Below are 25,807 nucleotides of genomic sequence, written 5' to 3'. Positions count from 1 at the left end.
TTTAAAGACTTCTTCATATCTTGCTTCTTTCTCTTAGAACATCATGTAAATCTCTGGCAGGTTAACTGTTACAAATCTAACCCATTCTTTATAATGGCTACAAAGCATTCTGGAATGTGCAGACATTACCATTATTCAATAATTCTGTTACTGAGAAGCATTTATGTGGTTTCCAGGTATTGTTACTATGAATGATCCTGCAGTAACTACCCTTGGACATATTTCCTTAAGCACTGGTTGAATAACGTACACTGAAACTGTACCAGGGATTGACATAAAATTTCCTAGTATCTTTTTTCTGTGAGCCAGTCTTTCCCTTTTCAGAAAATCAAGACTCCATAGGCTTGTTTCCAGAATTTAAATCTTTTAATCAGGATTTCTAAAATAAAACCACCCTCCATTCTGCTGTCAAAGTTATTCTCATAAATCACAAGTGATGTCCTTTTCCTAACTCCTAACTGCCTACAAGATAAAGACCATATTTCTCAATGTGCATTCAAAATCTTCTCTAGAGGAGAACCAATTAATTTCTGTTTAGCTACTATCATATTCCACTTGGCAACAACAGACAGTTTGCTATTTCCCCAAGAGTGCCTTTTTGTCTCCTGCCACAGGGTCTTTCCATACTCTAATTTACTCAATCATCTCTTCCATAAATCTTTTGCTAATAATGACAAGCATAAGTTGTCATAACCTCTTCTGTACTTCCAGAGATCTTGTTATATTTTTTAAATAAAAAATTTATTTGGAATATTTTTAGATTTACAGAAAAGTTGCAGGAAATTACAGAGAGTTCCTGAATACTCTTCACTCAGTTTCCCCTACTGTTTGTGTCTTATATTACCATGTTATATTTGTCAAAACTAAAAATCCAACATGGTTAACACTATTACTATTACCTAAACTCTAGACTTTATTGGATTTCATCTGTTTTTCCACTAATGTCCTTTTTCTGTTTCAGAATCTAATCTAGGATACAATGTTGTATCTGGTCATCATGTTGCTGATACTCAATTTATTAAATATATAGATAGAGAGAGAGGGTCCAGTTTTTTATTTATTTCTGGCAGGGGAGTAAACCTAGTTCTTGTTTCTCCATCTTGACTAAAAGCAAAGTCCAAGATTTTTTTGTTTTTTGTTTTTTGTTTTGTTTTGAGAGAGGGAGAGCATGAGCAGGGAAGTGAGGAGCAGAGAGAGAGGGAGGGAGAGAGAGAATCTCGAGCAGGCTCCATGCCCAATGCAGAGCCTGATATGGGATAGATGCCACAACCCTGAGATCATGACCTGAGCTGAAATCAAGAGTCAGACACTCAACTAACTGAGCCACCTGGTCACCCCAAAGACCAAGATTAGTTTTATTTATTTTAATTTTTTAAAAAGACTTCATTTATTTATTTGAGAGAGAGAGAAAACATGAGCAGGGGGAGGGGCAGTGGAAGAGGGAGAAGCAGACTCCCAGCTGAGCAGGGAAACTGATGGGAGGCTCTGTCCCAGGACCCTGAGATCATGATGTAAGCCCAAGGCAGACACCTAACTTACTGAGCCACCCAGGCACCTGTTAAGACTCATTTTTTTTAAAAAGATTTTATTTATTTATTTGACAGACATAGATCACAAGCAGGCAGAGAGGCAGGCAGAGAGAGAGGGAGAGGAGGAAGTAGGCTCACTGCCCAGCAGAGAGTCCGATGCAGGGCTCGATCCCAGGGCCCTGAGATCATGACCTGAGCCGAAAGCAGAGGCTTTAACCCACTGAGCCACCCAGGTGCCCCTAAGATTCGTTTTAAATAAAGAACAAAATATTTTCTTTGTGATTAAAATAATATTTATCCCTCATTTCAAGGATAATATTTGTCTAAAAATAAAAGAAAAAATTCCTTAAGTTAAAAATGGGCCCCCTCTGGCAAATGCCACCAATATAGCTTAATTTTAATTCAAATAAAACAGTTACTTAGAGGTATACTAGAAATTTGAGAATGCCATCGCTGTTAACAGATTCCACATATATCTGCAATTCCTCACCTTACTGATCCCATTCTCTATTACCCAAATCTCCCTCACCTGCAAAAATGGATAGAGAGCTGCATGTATAAGAAAATTAATAAATTCTTTCCCTTTTGATTAGGTGGTGTGTAAAAATAAAGTCAATCTACATTGATTCACACCAATCTATTGCCTTGGCTTTCCAAGAATTGCTAAGCATCCCCTATGGCCCTAGCAAGCATTATAAGGTAGAAAGAAATATGACAAAGCAAAAGTGAGAAAACAAATTAAACCAGGTATCAACTTTAAAAAGAATCTATTGATGTAATTCATCACATTAAGAGATGAAGCTAGAAAACTAGAAAATCATAAAAATATATGATTAAGTCCACATCCATTCCTTATAAAAACTCATAGAGTAGAAGGAAACTTCTTCACCCTGACAAAAAGCACCTACAAACCCTGCCACAAGCATTGTAATGGTGAAACATTACCAAAGTTTTTCTTAAAAATTATGCATCATACATTTTATTTCCACTTCTTTTCAACACTGTACTGCAGATCTTAGTCAATACAGTCAGGCAAGAAAAAAATTCCACAGGCTTTGAAATGAAAGAACCAAATTTAGTATGAGCAATTGTAATGATTTCTTGCAAAGAAAAACAACAACAAAAAAGTATCTACATTAAAATGATCAAAACTTCCAAGGGACCTGGATAGAAAATAAATATCTAAAAATTTATTTCATTTCTATACCTCAACAAGAACGAACTAAGAGATGGAATACTAAAAACCACCATTTATAAAAGAAAAAAAGAGATTTGCTAGAATATAAAAATATGTAATATTTTTATAGATAAAATTATAAATTTTTTTGAAGGTTATTAAAGAATGCCTAAACCAGTAGACAAATGTATTGGGTTAATGATAAGGTACTCAGAATCAGGAGAATGTCAAATCTCCCAAGTTATTGATTTAATAATATTAATCAAAATCCAAACTTTTTTCATGGAACAATAACAAGCTGATTTTTTTTTTTTAAGATTTTATTTATTTGTCAGAGAGAGAGAGGGAGAGAGCTAGCACAGGCAGACGGAATGGCAGGCAGAGGCAAAGGGAGAAGCAGGCTCCTTGCTGAGCAAGGAGCCCGATGCGGGACTCGATCCCAGGACGCTGGGATCATGACCTGAGCCGAAGGCAGCTGCTTAACCAACTGAGCCACCCAGGCGTCCCACAAGCTGATTTTTTTAAAAACTCAAATTCAATTATTAACATGTAACATATTATTTGTTTCAGGGGTACAGGTCTGTGATTCATCAGTCTTACACAATATTCAGTGCTCACCACAACACATACCCTCCCCAGTGTCCATCACCCAGCCACCACATCCCCTATATCCCTCCGCTCCAGCAAATCTCAGTTTGTCTCCTAAGATTGAGAGATTCTTATGGTTTGTCTTCTCTGGTTTCCTCTTGTCTCATTTTTTTCCTCTCTGATTTTAAAAATTTACTTGGAAAAGCAAAATATCCAACCAAGAAAATGTCTAAAAAGAACTAAACAAGGGAGAGGGGAAGCAGGAGTTTATCCTATAGGTTGTTAGGTTTTAATATGAAGCTACGATCACATAGATGAATGGTTTCGGCCCAAAGATAGACAAGTAAAACCATGGAACATAAAAAGATCCAAGAAATAGGGCACCTCGGTGGCTCAGCCATTAGGCATCTGCCTTTGGTTCAGGTCATAATCCCGGGGTCCTGAGATCGAGCCCTGCATCAGGCTCCCTGCTCAGCGGGGAGCCTGCTTCTCCCTCTTCTACTCCTTCTGCTTGTGTTCCCTTTCTCACTGTGTCTCTATCAAATAAATAAATAAAATATTTTTAAAAAGAAAAAGAAAAAGATCCAAGAAATAGACCACCCCACATCAGTAAGGGTAATCCTTGATTATCCTTTATAACTAATGTGCCCTGAAATAACCTGACTTGCCACAACAGAGTTTTCTTTCTCACTTGTATCACCAATTAATGAACCCAGTTGGCTTTCTCTCACCCTCTCCTCCAAGCTGAAAATCTGGGCTGCTTCCCTATTGCAACTCCTTGGGGTTCTTTGCTTCTAGTCTCAGGGTAAGAGAGCACATAGCACATAAAGACCCCCGCCTGCTCTTAACTGTGCACATCTCTTCCTCCCACATTTCCATTGTTAAGAATTCAGGCACGTGGTCTCAACACAACTTCATAGAAGGCTAGGAAATGTGGTTTCTTTTGTATCCCCAGAAATGAAAAATGATGTGATGAACTACCATTGTTTCTGCCAAAGAGTACGAAAACTTATACATGACAGAATTGGCATAGCTGATCCCTGGGGAAAGTATTAATGATTAATAAATGAGTCTAAGAAGGAAAAAAGGAACTCAATTCTTTCTTTACACTACGCACAAACAAATAATTTTCAAACGGATTTGAAAACTTAAATAAGAAAGACAAAAGAAAAAACTAGAAGAGAACCTACTGAATGGGAGAAGATATTTGCAAATGACATATCTGATAAAGGTTTACATCAGAAATATATGAAGAACTTATACAACAGAACACCAAAAAAGTAGAAACCCAAACAAACCCCCAAATCCAATTAAAAATGGGCAGAAGACATGAACAGACATTTCTCCAAAGAAGACATACAGATGGCTGACAGACACATTAAAAAAATGCTCCACATCACTCATCATCAGGGAAATGCAAATCAAAACCACAATGAGATATCACCTCACACCTATCAGAGTGGTTAAAATAAAAACCAAAACCAGTAAGCATTGGCAAGGATATGGTAAAAAAGGAACACTCATGTGCTATTGGTGGGAATGTAAACTGGTACAGCCACTGTGTAAAACACTATAGAGATTCCTCAAAAAATTAAAAATAAAATTACCATATGCTCCAGTAATTCCACTATGTATTTACCCAAAGAATATGAAAACACTAATTTGAAAAGATGTACACACCCTTATGTTTATTGCAGCATTATTTACAATAGCCAAATTATGAAAGCAGCCCAAGTGTCCCTCAATAGATAGATGGATAAAGAAGATTCAGTATATACCTATATGCTACATACGGAATACAATGTACAATGAAATATTATTTTTTATAATTTTTATTGTGTTATATTAGTCACCATACAGTATATCATTAGTTTTTGATATAGCGTTCTGTGATTCATTGTTTGAGTATAACACCCAGTGCTCCATGCAATACGTGTCCTCCTTAATACTGGGCTCACCCATTCCCCCACTCCTCTCTCCTTTAAAACCTTCAATTTGATTCCTGGAGTCCATAGTCTTTCATGGTTTGTCTCCCCCTCTGATTTCCCTACTTTCAGTTTTCCCTTCCTTCTCCTAATGTCCCCCATGCTATTTTTATGTTCCAAATAAGTGAAACCATATGATAATTGCACTTATTTCACTTAGCATGATATCCTCCAGTTCCATCCATGTTGATGCAAATGTGGGGTATTCATCCTTTATGATGGCTGAGTAATATTTCATTGTATATACATCTTTATCCATTCGTCTCTTGAAGGGCATCTTGGCTCCTTCCACAGTTTGGCTATTGTGTACATTGATGTTATTGGGGTGCATATGGCCTTTCTTTTCACTACATCTATATCTTTGGGGTAAATACCCAGTAGTACAATTGTTGGGTCATAGGATAATTCTATTTTTAACTTCTTGAGGAACCTCCACACTATTTCCCAAAGTGGCTGTACCAACTTGCATTCCCACCAACAGTGTAAGAGGGTTCCCCTTTCTCCATAAAGTTTTTTTTAAGAGTTTACTTATTTATTTGACAGAGAGAGAGAGAGCACAAGCAGAAGGAGTGGCAAGCAGAGGGAGAGAGAGAAGCAGGCTCCCCACAGTGCAGGGGGAGCACAATGTGGTCCTCAATCCCAGAACCCCAGGATCATGACTTGAGCAGAAGGCAGTTGCTCAACCAACTGAGCCACCCAGGTGCCTTCTCCATAACTTCTTGAAAATTTGTTGTTTCTTTTCAATTTTTGCTATTCTAACTGGTAAAATGTAGTATCTCATTGTGGTTTTGATTTGAATTTCCCTGATGGTTCATGATGTTGAACATTTTTTCATGTGTCTTTTAGCCATTTGTATGTCTTCTTTAGAGAAGTGTCTGTTCATGTCCTCTGCCCATTTTTTTGACTTGATTATCTGTTTTTTGGGCATTGAGTTTGAGAAGTTCTTGATAGATCTTGGATACCAGCCCTTTACCTGAGTGTCATTTGCAAATATCTTCTCCATTCTGCGGGTTGCCTCTTTGTTTTGTTGACTATTTCCTATGCTGTGCAGAAGCTTTTTATTTTGATGAAGTTCCAAAAATTCATTTTCACTTTTGTTTCCCTTGCCTTTGGAAATGTGTCTTGAAAGAAGTTACTGTAGCCAATGTCGAAGAGGTTACTGCCTTTGTTCGCCTCTAGGACTTTGATGGATTCCTGTCTCACATTGAGATCTTTCATCCATTTAGAATTTATCTTTGGGTATGGTGTAAGCGAATGGCTGAGTTTCATTCCTCTGTACATAGCTGCCAAATTTTCCCAGCACCATTTATTGAAGAGACTGTTTTTCTTTCCCCCCCCCATTGGATATTCTTTCCTGCCTTGTCCAATATTAGTTGACCATAGAGTCAAGGGTCCAATCCTGGGCTATCTATTCTATTCCATGGATCTATGTGTCTGTTTTTCTGCTAATACCATGCTGTCTTAGTGATCGCAGCTTTGTAATAAAGCTTGAAATCAGGCAATGTGATGCCCTCAGCTTTGTTTTTCTTTTTCAATATTTCCTTGGTGATTCAGGGTCTTTACTGGTCCCATACACATTTTAGGACTGGTTTGTGCCAGAATTTTGGAAAATATCATTGGTATTTTGATCGGGATGGTGGTGAAAGCATAGATTGCTCTGGGCAACTTAGAAATTTTAACAATGTTTATTCTTCTGATCCATGAGCGTGGAATGTTTTCCCATCTTTTTGTGTCTTCTTCAATTTCTTTCATAAGTTTCTGTAATTTCTTGAGTATAGATCCTTCGCCTCTTTGGTTAGGTTTATTTCAAGGTATCTTATGGTTTCTAGTATTATAAATGGAATTTATAAGTGGAATTGATTTCCTAATTTCTCTTTCCACAGTTCCATTGTTAGTGTATAGGAAAGTAACTGATTTTTGTGCATTGATTTTGTATCTGCCACATTACTGAATTGCTGTATGAGTTCTAATAATTTAGAGTTTGCAGTCTTTTGGGTCTTTTGGGTTTCCCACATAAAGTATCATGTCATCTGTGAAGAGAGAGAGTTTGACTTCTTCTTGGCCTATTTGAATACCTTTTATTTCTTCTATTGTCCAATTACTGTTGCTAGGACTTCTACTACAACGTTGAACAATAGTGGCAAGAGTGAGCATCCTTGTCATGTTCTTGATCTGAAGAGAAAGACTCTCAGCTTTCCCCCATTGAGAATGATTTTTGCTATGGTCTTTTCTTAGATGGTTTTTATGAAATTGAGGAATGTTCCCTCTATCCCTACACTCTGAAGAGTTTTAATCAGGAAAGGATGCTGTAGTTTGTCAAATGCTTTTTCTGCATCAATTGAGAGGACCATGTGGTTCTTGTCTCCTCTCTTATTTATGTAATCTATCACATTGATTGATTGATTTGTGAATGTTGAACCACCCTTACATCCCAGGAATAAATCCCACTTGGTCGTGCTGGATAATCTTTTAATGTACTGTTGGATCCTATTAGCTAGGATCTTGTTGAGAATTTTGGCATTCATATTCATCAAGGATATTGTCCTGTAATTCTCCTTCTTGATGGGGTCTTTGCCTGGTTTTCAGATCAAGGTAATGCTGGGCTCATGGAATGAGTTTGGAAGTTTTCCTTCAGTTTCTATTTTTTGAAACAGCTTCAGGAGAATAGGTATTATTTCTTCTTTGCATGTTTGGTAGAATTCCCCAGGGAATCCTCAGGCCCTGGACTCTTGTTTTTTGGGAGGTTTTTGATCACTGCTTCAATCTTGTTACCAGTTATTTGTCTATTCAGGTTGTCAATTTCTTCCTGTTTCAGTGTTGGTAGTTTATAGGTTTCCAGGAAGGCACCAATTTCTTCCACTTGGCTTAATTTATTGGCATACAGTTGTTAATAATAATTTCTAATAATTGTTTCTATTTCCTTGGTGTTAGTCATGATCTCTCCTCTTTTATTCAAGGCCAGTGGTTTATCAATCTTATTTATTCTATCAAAAATCAGCTTCTAGTTTCTTTGATCTGCTCTACTATATATCTGGTTTCTAATTCATCGATCTCTGCTCTAATCATAATTAGTTCTCTTCTTATATGTGACTGACACTTTATTTGTTGTTCTTTCTCCAGTCCTTTAAGGTATAAAGCTAATTTGTGTATTTTGGATTTTTCTGTTTTTTTGAGAGAGGCTTGGATGGCTAAGTATTTCCCCCTTAGGACTGCCTTTGCAGTTTCCCTTAGGTTTTGGACCAATGTGTTTTTGTTCTCATTGGTTTCCATCAATTAAGTTCTTCTTCCTTTTTTTTTTCTTTTAAAGATTTTATTTATTTATTTGAGAGAGTGAGAGTGAACATGAGAGGTGAGAATGTCAGAGGGAGAAGCAGACTCCCCTGGATCTGGGATCCCAGTGCGGAACTCAATCCCAGGACTCTGGGATCATGACTAGAGCTAAAGGCAGTTGCTTAACCAACTGAGCCACCTGGGTGCCCTTAAGTTCTTCTTTGATTTACTGGTTGACCCAAACATTTTTAAGCAGGATGATCTTTAGCTTCCCAGTGTTTGAATTCCTTCCTAATTTTTTCTTGTGATTGAGTTCTAGTTTCAAAGCATTATGGTCTGAGAATATACAAGGAATAATCTCAATCTTTTGGTATCAATAGTGACCAGATTTGTGACCCAGCATGTGGTCTATTCTGGAGAATGTTCCATGTGCACTCAAGAAGAATGAATTCTGTTGTTTTATATCTGTGAGGTCCATCGGATCCAGTGTGCCATTCAAAGCTCTTGTTTCTTTGTTGATTTTCTGTGTAGATGATCTGTCTATTGCTGAGAGTGGAGTGTTGAGGTCTCATACTATTTACATATTATTATCAATATGTCTCTTTATTTTGGATAACAGTTGGCTATGTAGTTGGCTGTTCCCATGTTGGGGGCATAGATATTTACAATTGTGAGATCCTCTTGTTGGATAGACCCTTTAAGCATTATATAGTGTCCTTCTGCATCTCTAACTATAGTCTTTAGCTTAAAATCTAATTAGTCTGATATAAGAATTATTACCCCAGCTTTCTTTTGAGGTCCATTGGCATGAAAAATGTTTCTCCATCTCCTCAATTTCAGTTTGGATATGTCTTTAGGTTCAAAATGTGTCTTATAGACAGCAGATGAATGGGTCTTGTCTTTTTATCCAATCTGCAACCCTGTGCCTTTTCATAGGAGCCTTTAGGCCTTTCGCATTGAGAGTGATTATTGAAAGATACAATTTTATTGTCATCATGTTGCCTGTGAAGTCCTTGTTTCTATAGATTGTCTCTAAGTTTCTGCTCTATATCATTCTTGGGGTCTTTCTCCTTTTATAGAAACCCCTTAATATTTCTTGCAGGGCCGGCTTGGTGGTCACATATTCTTTTAGCTCCTGCCAGTCTTGGAAGCTTCTTATCTCTCCATCTGTTTTGAATGACAGCCTTGCCGAATAAAGTATCCTTGGCAACATATTCTCTTCATTTAGTGCCCTGAATATGTCTTGCCTGCCCTTTCTGGTTTGCCAGGTCTCAGTGGACAGGTCTGACATTAATCTGACGTTCCTCCCCCTGTACGTAAGAAATCTCTTCCCCCTTTCCAGTTTCAAGATTGTTTCCTTAGATCTAAGATTTGCAAATTATATTGTTATATGTCATGACATCAGTCTGTTCTCATTGATCTTGGGAGGGGTCCTCTCTGCCTCTTAGACATGAAGGCTTGTTTCCTTCCCATTTAAGGATGTTCTCAGCTATGATTTGCTCAAATATATTTCAAGACCTCTCTCTCTCTTCACCCCTTTAGGGTCCCCAAAATCCTTATATTGGAACATTTCATTAAGTTACTGATGTTGCAGTTTGATTCATTGGGTTTTAATTTATTTTTCCCATGCTGCCTCAAATTCCTTCTTTTCTATCATCTTATCCTCTATCTCACTAATTCATTCTTCTGCCTCATTTACACTGAGAGTATGCAACTTAGATTGCATTTCATTCATAACATTTTTAAGTTTGTCCTGATTGGGTCTCATTTCTGCCCTTAGAGATTCTATATAGTCATTAACATTTTTCTCAAACCTAGTTATCGTCTTGGTAATTGTTACTCTCAAGTCTATTTCTGACATCTTGGTTATCTCCATATCCATTAAGTCTGTGGCAGAGGCCACTTTCTCTGGTTCTTTCCCCTTTTGGGGGTTCCCCTTTTAGTAATTCTGTTGAGGGGTGGTTGAGGGGATGTACAGAGTCCAAATTATTGACCACAATCCAAGCAAGATGCACCTCTTTTACAGGGACCTTAGGACTGTTGGCCTCTTGTTATTCCAGCCTGTCCTGTGGGGGAGGGGCCTGCTGCACTGTTTGGGCAGAGTTGCCCTGTCCCTTGTTGGGGGGGAGGGGGGAGGGTTCAGTGAAAAACGGTTTTCTGGGACTTTTGTTCTCTGGCGGCTTTCCCTGGCAGCTTTGTACATCTCATCTGAGAGTCAGAGCAGAACAAACCCCTGTCTCAGAACAGAGAGGCTGCAGTCTGTTAATCACTGAGTCTCCAGGCCACACCGTCTCTGTTTCTGTCTGTGCTGCTAAAAACTACAAAATCCTGGGTTGTGTGCCCCACAGCAGCACTCCCAGCCCTTGTTTGTCTCTGCCTTTTGTACTTTTAAAACTGCAAGCTGACCTGGTTTGCATGCATGCCCCTGCAGCTCTACATTTTAGTCGGGGGACTGCCCTAAAGTTCTTTCCCCACCGCAACTAGTCTCCAAGTCTGTGCCCATTCCCCAGTGCAGGAGGTTTTTGCGCTCCAGGGCAAGATTCTGGAGACTCTCTCCCCTGTCCACTTATCTTCTGATATCTGCCCATAGAATCACAGCTCACTGCTTCATAACTTGAGACCAATTGCAGGAGATGTTGTTTGAAGAGATCCAGATATATCTTCTTACATCTCAAGCTGATTTCGTGGATGTTCAGAATGGTCTGGAAGATATCCACCTCAATTCAGGGGACCAGTTGAAATAAGGTCCCCTACTCCTCCTCCATCTTTTCCCCCTTCCAGCATGTGTCTACAGTGGAATATTATTTAGAATATTATAAAAAAAAGAATATAATCTTGCCATTTGCAACAACATGGGTGGATCTATAGAGTATAACACTAAGTGAAATAAGTCAATCAGAAAGACAAATACCGTAGATTTCACTCACATGTAGAACTTACAAAAACAAATGAACAAAGGAAGACAAGGGAGAGAACAAGAAAAAACAAGAAACAGACTCTTAACTATAGAGAATAAACTCTCAGAGGAGAGTTGGAATAGGGAATGGGTGAAAAAGATGAAGTGAATTAAGAGTAAATTTATCATGATGAACACTGAGTAATGTATAGATTTTTGAATCACTATATTATACACTAATACAACACTATATGTTAACTATACTAGAATTCAAATTAAAAAAAGAAGAAAGGCAAAAGAAATGTAAGAAATTATCTTTAAGACCTAGGGATTGGGAAAGAGTTCGTAACACACAGTAAAAAAACAAACCTGGAAGGAAATGATGGATAAAAATACATCATAAAGAAAGAAAAAAGAAAAACAAACTGGTACAAGATATTTTCAGTACATTTAACTGACAACCAGTCAGTATTTAGATTATAAAAAGAAATTCTACTAGTCAATTGTCACAAAAATAATTGAATGGAAATAACTATACTATATTAGTAAGTCAGAAAATTAAAACTAAAAGTGCAAGAAGATTCCATTTCAATTCAACTGTTCAACTGGAAAAATTAAAGTCATCAAGTGTTAGCAAGGAGGAGGAGCTATAGGAAATCATTTACCCTACTGGTGAAAATACAAACTGGTACAAAAAGTTTGAGAAGTAATTTGATACTGTTTTATGAAATTACAATGTGTCTAGCCCCCAAGAAATAGCAATTCAACTTATAGACAAATTCCAGCATGTGTAGACCATGGCTACATTCTTCAATGCAGATGATAAACTTGAAAATACAATGTTGCATGAGAAAACTAAGATACAGAAGGATACATATAGTACACCATTTTTACAGAGTTAAATCTAAGGGTATCTTAAGACTACCTATTCAAGAATTCATGCACGTATTTAAGAATCCATACTATTAAGGAAAAGTAAGAGAATGAGCAAAGTGAAAATTTAAGGTAGTTACCTTTAGGAATGTGGCAGGGAAATAGAGTAGAGACAAGGCCACATAGAGCTTCAAGGACACCCAAAACCATTGGATTTCTTAAGTGGCATAATGGGTTCCCAGGTACTCATTTTATTATGTAATCAGTGAATGTTCATGTAAATATTCCCTTATGCATTAAATATTTGATTTTTTAACATTTTTAAAAAAGATTTTATTTATTTATTTGACAGAGAGAGAGAGACAGACAGAAAGAGAGAGAGACAGAGACAGTGAGAGAGGGAACACAAGCAGGGGAAGTAGGAGAGGGAGAACCAGGCTTCCTGCCACAGGGAGCCCAATGTGCGGCTCGATCCAAGGAGATCATGACCCAAGCCGAAGGCAGACACTTAATGACTGAGCCACCCGGGTGCCCTTAAATATTTAATTTTTAATATTAAAACATACCCATGCTTGCACACACACACAAGAAAGAAGTAAGTATTCCCATTCAAGAGAGTTATTGATTTGGCAGCTGCTCAGGAACAGAAGGATGGGCAAGTATATGTTTTTTTAACACTTTGTCTGTAGCAAAATCCTCTTTTACCATTTAAAGTTTGTTTTCTATGCAGTTACCTCAAAGCCCCTCCCAGTATAATTTATCTCATTTTCACTTTTTTTATTTAACGTCAAAATTCTGTCTTATTTTTTCCCAGTGGCCAGGTTTTATCTGCTCTTCCTAAAACTTCCAGGCAAGTTCAGATTCTACAGAATCTTACTACAACATATGAGGTAATTTCTCCCTCATTTATCTTTACAGGTGACCCTTGAATAACACTGGTTTGAACTGCAGGGATTCACTTACACACAGATTTTTTTTTTTTTTTAGAAATATAGTATAGTACTGTAAATGTGTTTCCCATATGATTTTCTTAATAATGTTTTCTTTTCCCTAGTTTAGTTTATTATAAGAATACAGTATATAATACATACAACACATGAAATACATGTTCATCAGCTGTTTATATTATCAGTAAGGCTCCAATTAACAGTGGGCTATTAGTAGTTAAGTTTTGGGGAAGTCAAAGGTTATATGCAGATTTTCAACTGCATGGGAGTCGACACCCTAACCCCCACAGTCTTCAAAGATTAGCTGTATATTAGCTTCACTAGATGTAAATTTCGTGTACCATGTTCTGTTCTATGTTGTCTGATTCACATAGCTGGTATAAACCCCTCTTTTTTTTTTTCTTTTTTGGGATAGAGACAGAGCAAGCAGGACAGAGGGGCAGAGGAAGAGAGAGAGAGAGAATTTTAAGCAGGATCCACACCCAGCATGGAGAGTGACACAAGGCTCAATCTCACGACCCTGAGATTGTGACCCGACCTGAAGTCAAGAGTTGGACCCTCAGCCAACTCAGCCACCCAGCCACCCAGCCACCCTTCAACCCCTCTTCTGAAAGCCTTCTCCCTCTTTATATAATCCATGATTTTGTTGGTCACTAAAATCAGAACTTCATTTTTGTTATTGGCTTTTCAGCCAATTTCATAATAGTATTTTGGGAATAAAAGTCTGTACTAACAAAGCTGTTGTGATAACAGAAGTCCACTAGAACTCTGCTTATAAAACAATGGTTTGTAAAAGGAATAAGTATCAAAACCACAAGGGAACCCTTATTAAAATCTTCATCCCTGGGTCCCATATCCCCAGAATGCTTAAGGTGTAGAAAGCTAAGACCATGGTAGAAAACTGATGGCTCCCTATTTGCCAGCGAAGTTTCTCCAAGAAACAGACACCAAGACCAGATTAAAGATGCCAGGGAAGGAATAGGGGAGGATGCTTGTGATGGAAGAAGAGGAGGAAGCCGGAGATAGCAATGGGCAATTTCAGACCATGACACAGCTCTGACGCTTGTGCAGAAATGGAGACTCTTTAGACTGAGGGCAGTTCTGATGAAGGTTTGGCTAGACCAGTGGGGCGTCCTTAAGCTAAAGTCACCTGGAGGAGGAAAACCAGATCTTGCAGAAATGGTCTACAAGAATCCACCCTCGGTTCTCAGTCAGTGGCTGGCTGCAGCCTGGGAGCAGCACAGCCCCTGTCTCCAGTGGATCGAGATGGGCAGGGGCTGTGAAAGGAACTCCGCTATGCTCCTCTCCACAGAACTGAGTGGTGCGTGTTCATGTCACCACATGATGGCCAGAGGAAGCCTCAGAGATTTAGAATATTAGTTCTTGTTCTGCCCCTTCCTACATGTATGATTTTTTTTAAAGATTGTATTTATTTATTTGAGAAAGAGAGAGAGATAGAGTGAGAGAGAGCATGAGAGGGGAGGTCAGAGGGAGAAGCAGACTCCCCATGGAGCTGAGAGCTCAATGCGGGACTCTTCCCAGGACTCTGGGATCATGACCTGAGCCAAAGACAGTTGCTCAACCAACTGAGGAACCCAGGCACCCTACATGTATGATTTTAGAAAAGTAAGCTATGAGCATTAATTTCTTCACTCTTTCCAATGAAATGATAACAATGAAAAAAACTAAAAATTGCTGAGCCCATAGCAAAGTGTAATTATAATGGTCAAAGGAAAGGAGTATAAAAGTGCTCAGGAAAAACACAGTAAAATAGAAAAACAATGTAAATGTTATTGGAAGGCATTGCCCAAAATCCATAATCAGATGAAAGAAAAGGTTAATAATATCAGGGACATGGATGTTTTATTAAAGAAGATCAACACATGATTACTATGATTAACCTTCTCTCTAGACAGAATTTCATTTCTCCTTTACACATCTGACATACACAGCCAGCTATAGAGTGGGGTCATAAATATGTTCATTCACTCATTTATTCAATACTCAAGTATCTATTGAGAGCCCTGTATGTCCCAGGCCCTCTTTAGCAAGGAGGGTTGCAGAGAAGAAGTAAAACAAGCCCTCAACAAGAAAAATGTTTCCACTGCCTCATGTGTGAATGGTGATGGGTGACCAGTGGCCAAGAAATGTCTTTTTCATTTCTCCTATCAACACACTCTTATGGCTTTAGCTATGGATCAGAACGGTGAATGACCTTTTTTGTTTTCCCTTTTCCCCCTTTGAAAATTCAGATTGTTCTCTGGCAGCCAGTAACAGCTGATTTAATTACGAAGCAGAAAGAAGTCCATTTTTTTGTGAATGTGTCTGATGTAAACCTTGTGAAAGCCCATTTACATGACAGCACAATCCAATTCAGGTAGGTGGCATTCAATATTTACTGAATAGCCTTTATAAGCACCTATGATGCATTTTATTAGCAGACAGTATGATATCTTCCAGGAAAAATAAACACTTATGTTGAACATGGCAACATGGAAATCTCTGAAGTGGACTGGTGAGGAGGCCCCAGTGGCTAGCTCTGTGACCTTGGACAAGTGGCTTAATCTCACAGGAAAATGCCTCAGACTCAGGGATCTGGAGAGACCCTTCGAGTTCCTCCTTGTTCCTTCCTTCCTGTGGTCCCTCTACTCTGTGCCTAGACGTGGGAAGCAAAATGGTCATTCACCTTGGCAGGTGTTCTCGTATCTCTTGAAAAAGCAGCTGCTAAAGGGGATTTGGCTTCCTCCCTTGCTTCACAGGATCAGGGAACATTTCTGAATGTCTGGTCCTAAATAAAACATTGTATCAGAGGCAATTTCTGTTCAGACTTCGTGTCCCCTTCCTCTTGGATTCTCCTGTCCAGGGTCTCCTTCCTGCATCCACTGCCCAAGAGCCAGTCTTCCTTCTGCTATGCTAGTACTTCCTGGAGGCCATGCTCTTTTCTGTGTATCAACAGGCAGCCTTTGGATAATCCACTATGATAATTACTAATAATATGTTTTGTGTGTTTACTGCCTTCCAGAGACCGTGCTGAACCTTCCTATACATTGTTTCATTTAACTCTTATTTAACTCTGTGAGAGAGATACTATCCTCATTATGCAAATGGAAAAATGTTTCGTATTCACAAAGGAATCTTGCAAGATCATACCACATAGAACATAGCAGAGCTAAGGGTTGAACTCAGACTCTTCTGAAGGCAAAGTCTTGGCTTTTGTCTGTTGGCTTAAGTAAAAAAGGAAAATGATATTAAAATGATAGCTAACTTTCAAACTTTTCATCCCAAGTGAAGGAAAAGCTTAATTCAGTTAAAATGTTTGCCTAGTTTACAAGGTGATACTTCTCAAGAGACTTAAACAAGGTGACTTTCCGGTATTCTTCCTTTCCCTGTGCTATGATTTCTCTAGAGATTTGACCATCTTTGGCTATGCAGAACATCTGGTATAGGCTAATGGTTGTCACAATGAAAAACAAAAAGAAAAGGCTTTTTGCTTCTCCTTGGTCCTTAACTGAAAACAGAATAATAACCAATGTTACTCTGGATTTAAGAAAGTTGTCCATTAACCTATACGTTAAAGACACTGATAAATCTCAATCGAGGAATGTTGGTAATGGTACGGACAGGGTGAGTTTCTGGAAGCCCTAAAAACATACCACATAGGATCCGCTTTCTCTCCAACACCCATGTGGGCTTAATCAAGAAGGTTTGTGAATTTCAGCATAGTACAATATTCTGGGTTATTGTTTGCACCTTGGTGACTTTTGCTTGTTAGATATCTCCATGATTTTTCCCCATGCTCACCTGTTGTGCCTGCAGTGGGCAGGGAAATAAGAGTCCTGTTTGGGAATCAGCTCTCCTGTTTTGTCCCCAGCATCTTGGTGGAAGAAGTGAAAGATCTTATCCAACAGCAAACTCTCAATGACACCGTCATCCCCCGGACCTTTTCCTCATATTATGAACGTTATCACCCACTAAATGAGGTAAGTCATTACATTTCTCTCCAAAATTACTACTTTCATTTAATTAGCATTGCCATTTCAACCATGGGATATTATTAAAGAAACATAATTAGTGGAAGAGGGTTAAAAAAACCTCGTGATTAGGCTGATTATATGGTGGTAACTTATCCTCTTGTAGATGTCTTCCCTGAGAAGATTGCATCGTATTTTGTAAACTGCCTCTAAGCAGGCTGTTTGTCCATAGCTGGGAGTATCTCTGTTAGGAGTAATACTGCATGCTAACGAATAACAAGAAATAAAAAATAGGACCTTCTTATTGAAACTGCTACAAAAAAATTAACAATCCAGTTAATCATGTCTCTTTGGACCATTACCCTGACTGTACTCTTAGTGAATAATGGCAACATTATCTCACTGAATTAAAGGAATTTATTCACTTACATTTAGTACACTTAAGCACATTTTATTTCCCTTAGGAGGAATCTATTTAAACTAACAACAACAACAACAACAACACTTGTATTTTAATCATTCACTACCTGTATTTTAATCAAAAAGTTGACTTTTTTTTTTTCTATCAGTACTTACCTGTTCCAATTTTTCTAGAGGGAACCTGAGAAAGATGCTGGGGCTCAGTTGACTGACATAAGCTTTCATGTAATCCTCTAAGAATCATATCCTCATATTTGTTATTTGAAAGAGTCAACTCTTTGGAGGACTTCCTTTTTTATATAGTTTGCTCCAAGTAATAAAAATCCCTTGATACCTTTTTTCTTTCATAGGAGCATGCTGCTCTATTGCTTAATATAAGTATTTTTATCGTTTTTGGCTAGGTGCCCAGAAACTGTTAAGGACCATATCCATGTTTTTAAGACATCTAAGACTTAAGAAATAAGAATCAATTTTCTGTTTAATCTTCAAAAGCATCTGTTCCTTTCCAGTTAGTTAAACCAGAACTCAGCCTGCTTCTAGAATCAATGTGCTTGGCTGATTGATGGGGAGCTTAAAATTGCATCCCCTTCCTTTATCTCCCCTCTCTTGTCTCTATTCGGCCGAGACCTCTTCCCTCCAGCGTCCATCATCAGCCCTGCAGAAGCAAACTTGATGTCAGTGGTTGCAAAGCTCCGTCAGCATGATTTGCAAAATGGGGAAGATAAATACGTCATGGCTGTCTTGAATTGGGTGGGGAGGGAGGAATGTCTTAAGAAGTATTTTTAAGTAGTTTTTAAGTAGTTTTTAATTCTTTTGTTAGAAGAAGGTTACTTTTTCTTACTTTGTCTCCAGGAAAGACATGGGGGGAGGGGGGGAGACACGACTGTGTTGGTCAACCATAACAAAGTGCCACAGACTGGGTCACTTAGACCCCAGAAATGTACTCTCTCACAGTTCTCAGGCTGGAATTGCACAGTCAAGTTGTCAGCAGGATTGGTTTTTCCTGAAGTGTCTTTCCTTGACTTGCAGATGGCTGTCTTTTCACTGAGTCCTCACATGCCCTTCTCTCTGTGTGTACCTCCCTGGTTTTCCTGTGTATGTTTATGTCCTAATCTCCATGTCTTATGAGGACACCAGTCAGGTTGGATTAAGGATGACACTAACAGCGTCATTTTAATTTAATTACCTCTTTAAAGGTCCTATCTTCAAATACAGTCACATTCTAAGCCACAGGGAGTTAGAGATTCAATATGTGAATTTGGAGGGGAACACAGTTCCGTTTGTAACAATGACATTGCAGAACACATTTTGCACCTCTCCTCCCTCCCGCCCTCAGTCCTTAGGGTTCATAGGAACGATGGTCATCTTGTGTTCAGGAAATTCCACCAAGTCCTTCTTTCCCCTTCAGCACTGATCGCTCCTTCAGCCCTCACCACAAGGTCACCTGGTGGGTCAGAGGGGTTCTTTTGTCATTGATTCTTGCTAGGAAATCTTTTTTTTTTTCTTTTCTTTTCAGTGTAACAGTATTCATTGTTTTTGCACTGCACGCAGTGCTCCATACAATCCGTGCCCTCTCTGATACCCACCACCTGGTTCCCCCAACCTCCCACCCCCTGCCCCTTCAAAACCCTCAGGTTGTTTTTCAGAGTCCATAGTCTCTCATGGTTCATGTCCCCTTCCAATTTCCCTCAACTCCCTTCTCCTCTCCATCTCCCCTTGTCCTCCATGCTATTTGTTATGCTCCACAAATAAGTGAAACCATATGATAATTGACTCTCTCTGCTTAACTTATTTTACTCAGCATAATCTCTTCCAGTCCTGTCCATGTTGATACAAAAGTTGGGTATTCATCCTTTCTGATGGAGGCGTAATACTCCATAGTGTATATGGACCACATCTTCCTTATCCATTCGTTGAAGGTTGTCTTGGTTCTTTCCAGTTTGGTGACCGTGGCCATTGCTGCTATAAACATTGGGGTACACTTTTCTTTTCACTACATCTGTATCTTTGGGGTAAATAGCCAGTAGTGCAATTGCAGGGTCACAGGGAAGCTCTATTTTTAATTTCTTGAGGAATCTCCACACTGTTCTCCAAAGTGGCTGCACCAACTTGCATTCCCACCAACAGTGTAAGAGGGTTCCCCTTTCTCCACATCCCCTCCAACACATGTTGTTTCCTGTCTTGCTAATTTTGGCCATTCTAACTGGTGTAAGGTGGTATCTCAATGTGGTTTTAATTTGAATCTCCCTGATGGCTAGTGATGATGAACATTTTTTCATGTGTCTGATAGCCGTTTGTATGTCTAGCTAGGAAATCTTAATCCATGGTAGGGAGAAAAACAAATGGCAAAAAAAATACTTCTTAAAACAAATGGCAAAAGAAGAGCATTATTCAAAGGATGTTACCTTCATTAACCCAGATTAGATTGTGAAATGAATCAAGCTTTCTGTAAGGCTGCCTTCATCCAACACAGCCTCCATAGTTTCAGGAAACCCCCTGAACCAGTAATACTGTGACACAAAATATTTTCATGTAGTAGTTCTTTCAGATGCACTCATGTCTTAGAAGAGTAGCACAGTAAACAGAGCCCCAGTGAGGAAACCTCTGATAGGTAGACAGCCAACACCTCAGACACTGGCAGCATTAGTATTTGGTGACAGGTAGGCCTTTCAAGAACATCTTAATTCCCAGCACTGGACAACCACTCACCCTAGTGATATTACTCTAAGAGCATCCATGGGCAAATGGTGCCCCAGTTCCTATCAGCTAGGATTGCAGTTTGAAATTACCTCTTGTTAAGGTCCCAGAGATGAGACCAAAGACTGTATAAAACTTTTCAGAAGGTATAAAACTACAAAGGTGGCCCCTGAGAAGTTGGTCTCCATTAAAACGTGCCTGAATTCCATCATTCAAACTGTGCTTTGAAGTGGACACTAGCCTAAAGTCAGGGCCAGAAGGTTTTGGTTTTTTTCCTTCCACTGTAGTCTTGACAGAATCACCAGTACCACTAGACTTCCAGCCAGGAGAAAAGTTCTGAATCAAACTTCTCAGAGAAAGAGAGAATGTTTCCTCCAGATTGTCCTCATCTTCGTGTCCTCTCACTTTACACAACTTGTTGTGAGTATACCAGTCTCTAGTGGGAACAATGGCACTGCTATTTATCCTGCACAAAGACAGTGCCCAGGACTTCCTTGGGTTACCCTTGAAAAGTGAATATTAAAAAAAAAAAAGTCCTGGGACGCCTGGGTGGCTCAGTTGGTTAAGCAGCTGCCTTCGACTCAGGTCATGATCCCAGCGTCCTGGGATCGAGTCCCACATCGGGCTCCTTGCTCAGCGGGGAGCCTGCTTCTGCCTCTGCCTCTGCCTGCCATTCTGTCTGCCTATGCTCGCTCTCTCCCCCTCTCTCTCTCTGATAAATAAATAAAATCTTTAAAAAAAAAAAAGTCCTATAGAAATGTGAACTCATGAATGAATGGTAAAGAAGATTGGACACACAGAGACAGGGATTCGATGTGATAAGCCTTTAAAAATAACTTTCAGGAGATCTATTCTAAAGATTAATTTTCCTGCTTTGTCATAAGTTTCTTAGTGCTTTTCTACTCTTCCTCTAAACCTTGATACCTTTGAAAATTTTAATTTTATTGATTTTCCTAAACAGCAGAAGAAACACCAGGGTGTAACTCCTTTGATTCCTCCCTCTTTCTTTATACAAAGGTTTTAAAGGGATCACCTTGCCTTGCAGAAGTTGTCTGCTTCCTTTGCCCAGGGAAATGCTTTGAACTTGCTCTGTGACTAACTGCTGGTTTCTGTTTTGATAGATCTATTTTTGGATGGAAATCATAACTGAGAAGTATCCTGATATGCTTGAAAAAATCCACATTGGATCCTCATACGAGAAGTACCCACTGTATATTTTAAAGGTGTGTTGTGGGGAGAGTCACTCATCTCTCAACTTTGGAGAATGTATTAATTCTCCACTGCTGCTTGTTATAACTGGGATTTTTTTTCTTTGAGCTATAGAAGTATCTGTATTGCAAGTGTTCCTCAATGTTAATATCCAGCTATTTGGGGATTGGTTATTACCTTTACATTCTTTCTTTCACTAATGCAGTGCTGGCGTGAGAGTAAAAATCCTATTTTGGGGGATCTACGCTCTCTCTGTCTCTATCTATGGGACATAGATAAGCCACTTAACCTTCCTGAGCTTTGTTGGCTCACCTCATAAAAGGAGGGGAGTCATTTGGATTATTTTTCAAGTACCTTATTTATTTACACCCACCACCACCACCTCTGACTGGCTTACCTGGGAGGCAGGGGGAATGGAGAGAAATCTGTTGTCAGACAAACACTGATACTGATCTAGTTTTGGGAACCAAAGAAACAGCTGAGCAACCAAACCCAGGGGGGAAAAAAGGGACTGTGGCGGTAGGACTAATATGAAAGCTTCTGCTCCAATACCTGTCCATTTGGATTTTTTTTTTTTTAGTTGAATAAATTAGCCTTTGTAAAAGTCTGTGAATATGGTCAAAGAAAGAATTTTTGGGAGCCAGGAAACCATGCTAATTCCTGCTGTTAATTTCTAATTCTGAATTTCTTTTTCTTTTTTCTTTTTCTTTTTCTTTTTTTTTTTTTAGCAGTTCCCTGGCACCCCTCCCATCCAAATACTTAGAAAGCAGTTCTAGGAAAAAAGTAAGCATCAGAAAAATAAATTTGATTTAAGAACATTTAATTTACATATAGTTTCCCAACATTACCTATCTAAATTGTGAGAGGTGAGAGTCTTTAGTCATCCAAAGATAAAATTTTGAGTCAGGGTTCCTGGGTTTTCATTTTGTTAAGAACCTGCAGTGCAAACTCAAGGTATGAAACATCAGGTCCTCTTGACAGCTGAGTTGGTCCATCAAATTAACTCCATGCAGTTGTGGTCTACCCATCTATGGAATTTGCATTCGGCCCTATTGTGTATACTCTTCAGCACTTATGTTTCTGGAACCCAGATTCACACATTAGAAGATCATGCTTCTTGCATGCCTTTGTACCAGTCTTACTTGACCAAGGACGTGCATATGATGGGAGTCTCTGGGGTTCCTTCATTTCCCGGTGATCCTTCAGGATCAGTGCCAAGAGAGTTTGCTTGGCACCGTTAGACAGAAAATTGAGTCCGGCAACTCGTCTAGACAACTCAAGATTTTTTTTTTTAATTGCGTAGATTCAATCAGCCAGATAGTTCTTCTCTGTGTACTATTTCATTCTTGGAAGCCAATGCCCTTTGACTTTCTCTGTTGCTTTCTTACTGGATTATCACTAGCTCCAGGTTAGTTAAGAAAAAACTTCCCTGAGTGTTGTGGAATGGCAATAAACATTTAACTCTCTCCTTTTCTTTCTTTCTTTTTTTTTTTTTTTAAGATTTTATTTATTTATTTGACAGACAGAGATCACAAGCAGGCAGATAGGCAGGCAGAGAGAAAGGGGGAAGCAGGCTCCCTGCCGAGCAAAGATCCTGATGCGGAGCTCAATCCCAAGACCCTGAGATCATGACCTAAGCCAAAGGCAGAGGCTCAACCCACCAAGCCACCCAGGTGCCCCTAACTCTCTCCTTTTCTTATTTTGGAATTTCAACTCCACATATTTGTTTAATTTTATAACACTCCGCTCCCACCCTTCTATACCCTCATTGTGTTGAAACTGATTTTTAAAAGCATGCGAACCATGATTCATTTTGTGTGGAGATTTTCTTGAGAACACTTCTGAAGACACCAAAGTCCATCACTGAGGACAGATTGGGAATTCTTATTCCAGAATGGCAACTTGCACTAGCTCCCATACCATGAATCAGAATGAGGCCTCTGTCCCTGGGCCTGGTGGTAATAAGTTTCTGTGAACTTAGATGTGTGCTTCGTTTTGTGTGAAATGAGGGTAATAGTCTATACATAAAAAGTATGCACCCTGGGGGAAATGGTAAGGGAGTCCAAATTTATCTTCAGCATCACTGGCTTCCCTTCCCAAACCTTTCTTTATTTCCGTCTCCTACAGAAAGCTGCCCATACTCCATGGACCTATTTACCTCATGGAAGTGTCAAAATACAGCTGAATTTCTAGTACTGTGGTCTTTATTTCCACACTTCCACGTGCAGTTCTGGTATGACTAAGTAATTGTGGAAGAACAAGAGGGCCCTAAATCAAAAGTTCTGAGTGCAAATGTCAGTCCCAACTCTCACCAGCTGTGTGACATTAACTAGTATCCTTTAATCTCACCACCCTTTAATGTCCCCAGGAAACCCTCAAAGGAATGCAGAGAATAATGTGTGTTTCACAGATTTGTTGCAAGAATTAAATATAAGCACTATATAAATGGAAGTATTATACTGAAGCTTCTTGTTATTGTTGTTGGTTTTCTTTGGGCAGGTTTCTAGAAAAGAACGAACAGCCAAAAATGCCATATGGATCGACTGTGGAATCCATGCCAGAGAATGGATCTCTCCTGCTTTCTGCTTGTGGTTCATAAACCATGTAAGTATTTACATTCTCTTCCACCAGAGTTTCTCAGTGCATGGCCTAAGACGACATGTGCAGAATCAACTGGACTGTTTATTAAGTGCATTTTCCCAGGTTGCATTCTAGAATTCTCAACTTAAACTCTCTGGTGGTAAGATTTGCTAATCTACAATTTTCACAAGCTAACCAGATGATTTGGTGTACACTAAGTTTGAGACCTAATTTTAAGCACTTAAATCACCCTAAAGATTGCCCACCTTTTCCTTCCTACATTTCAGGCTAAGGCTAACTGCTGGAAAATAATCAAGAAATATTTTGCAATAGTAATGTGTTTACTAAGGACCATAGTCTGCCCTTGAAAAGTGAACATACAGTACAACATTACAGAGAAGATCATATATTCTAATATATTATAATGGGGGATTTTGTCCATGAAGAAGGCTTGGCAGCAAAAAAATCCATATATAAGACAAAGAGTATGACATAAAAATAAAAATTATAATGACTATAAACCTCTATAATAAATGAAAACATAAAAATTCTGCTTCACTTCCTATAAAATGGGCATAAATGTTCTCTCTATTGATTTATATAAAGAGCCTCTACTACTGGAAGAATAACTTAAAGTATGTGTCCTGATAATGGTTCTGGTCCCTGTATTCACAGGTATACAACTATACAAAATAGATTTGTTCTTAAAAATTAAAAGATAGGGGCGCCTGGGTGGCTCAGTGGGTTAAGCCGCTGCCTTCAGCTCAGGTCATGATCCCAGGGTCCTAGGATCAAGCCCCACATCGGGCTCTCTGCTCAGCCGGGAGCCTGCTTCCTTCTCTCTGTCTCTGCCTGCCTCTCTGCCTGCTTCTGATCTCTCTCTGTCAAATAAATAAATAAAATCTTAAAACAAAAATTAAAAGAGTCACTTAGATTGATCTGTCTTAACAAATTAGGTACATCAAAGGTAAAATCATTTCTGCCTTTGCTGGGTCTTGTCAAATACAACATCTTTGTCTACCTTCTCCTGCCTTGCCATCTGGTCTTCCCCCTGATGGGAGCTGCTGCAGTCCTGAGCCTTCTGCCAAGTGCCCACCACCATCAGTACTACCTTGACCAAATGAGGCTAGTTCTCAAATGACTAGATTCTTAATACAGCCCAGACATTTGAAGATCCTTCCTCATGTTGCGTAGTTTTATTCATTTTGGGTAATGAACGGAGTACCAGTTAGTGGAGAAAGAAAGGTGCAGAGCAAGCAAGAAAGAACACCTTTTTTTCATTCCATCCCTGAACCTGGAAAGGGCCAGAAAGAGACTCTAATTCATATTGACTCTAATTCCTATTGGGGAAGTTGTCCTTACTTGCCATCCTTCTCAAACTGACACCTCTTCTCTCCTATTACACATGCGCTCCCCTACCCTGCCTCCTTGCTGAATCTTTGCAAGATTAAATTATTTATCCCACAAACATTTATAAATTGCCTATGGGTTTCCAGACTCCGGAGATACAGCCCCAAAACATTACCATCAAGTATTCTGCCCCAACAACGGGAGTCTGATTTTTGTAGCCCAAAGCAACACAGTCAATAAACTCTTTTTAATGGACATTTAAGAATGTCCTTGCCTGCTTACAAATAATTTAATCATTTTTCATAATGATTCAAA

General features: G+C 39.0%; 1 protein-coding gene across 2 annotated transcripts in view; it reads left to right on the top strand.

Moving 5' to 3' along the window:
* The window catches only part of CPB2 (carboxypeptidase B2), a 60,012-nt gene that overhangs the window by 11,864 nt on the left and 22,341 nt on the right, over positions 1–25,807 (top strand). Inside the window, exons 2-6 of one of the 2 annotated variants that reach the window (XM_032314329.1) lie at positions 13,133–13,208; positions 15,518–15,642; positions 17,137–17,245; positions 21,475–21,576; positions 24,062–24,166. In XM_032314329.1, the coding sequence (XP_032170220.1) occupies positions 13,133–13,208; positions 15,518–15,642; positions 17,137–17,245; positions 21,475–21,576; positions 24,062–24,166 (517 nt within the window). The remainder of the gene's footprint in view (positions 1–13,132; positions 13,209–15,517; positions 15,643–17,136; positions 17,246–21,474; positions 21,577–24,061; positions 24,167–25,807) is intronic. The other variant, XM_032314330.1, reaches the window with a different exon arrangement.

The sequence above is a fragment of the Mustela erminea genome, chromosome 15 (assembly GCF_009829155.1).
Source record: "Mustela erminea isolate mMusErm1 chromosome 15, mMusErm1.Pri, whole genome shotgun sequence".
In the NCBI taxonomy this organism is placed as follows: domain Eukaryota; kingdom Metazoa; phylum Chordata; class Mammalia; order Carnivora; family Mustelidae; genus Mustela; species Mustela erminea.
This window is presented reverse-complemented; position numbering and strand designations above follow the sequence as displayed.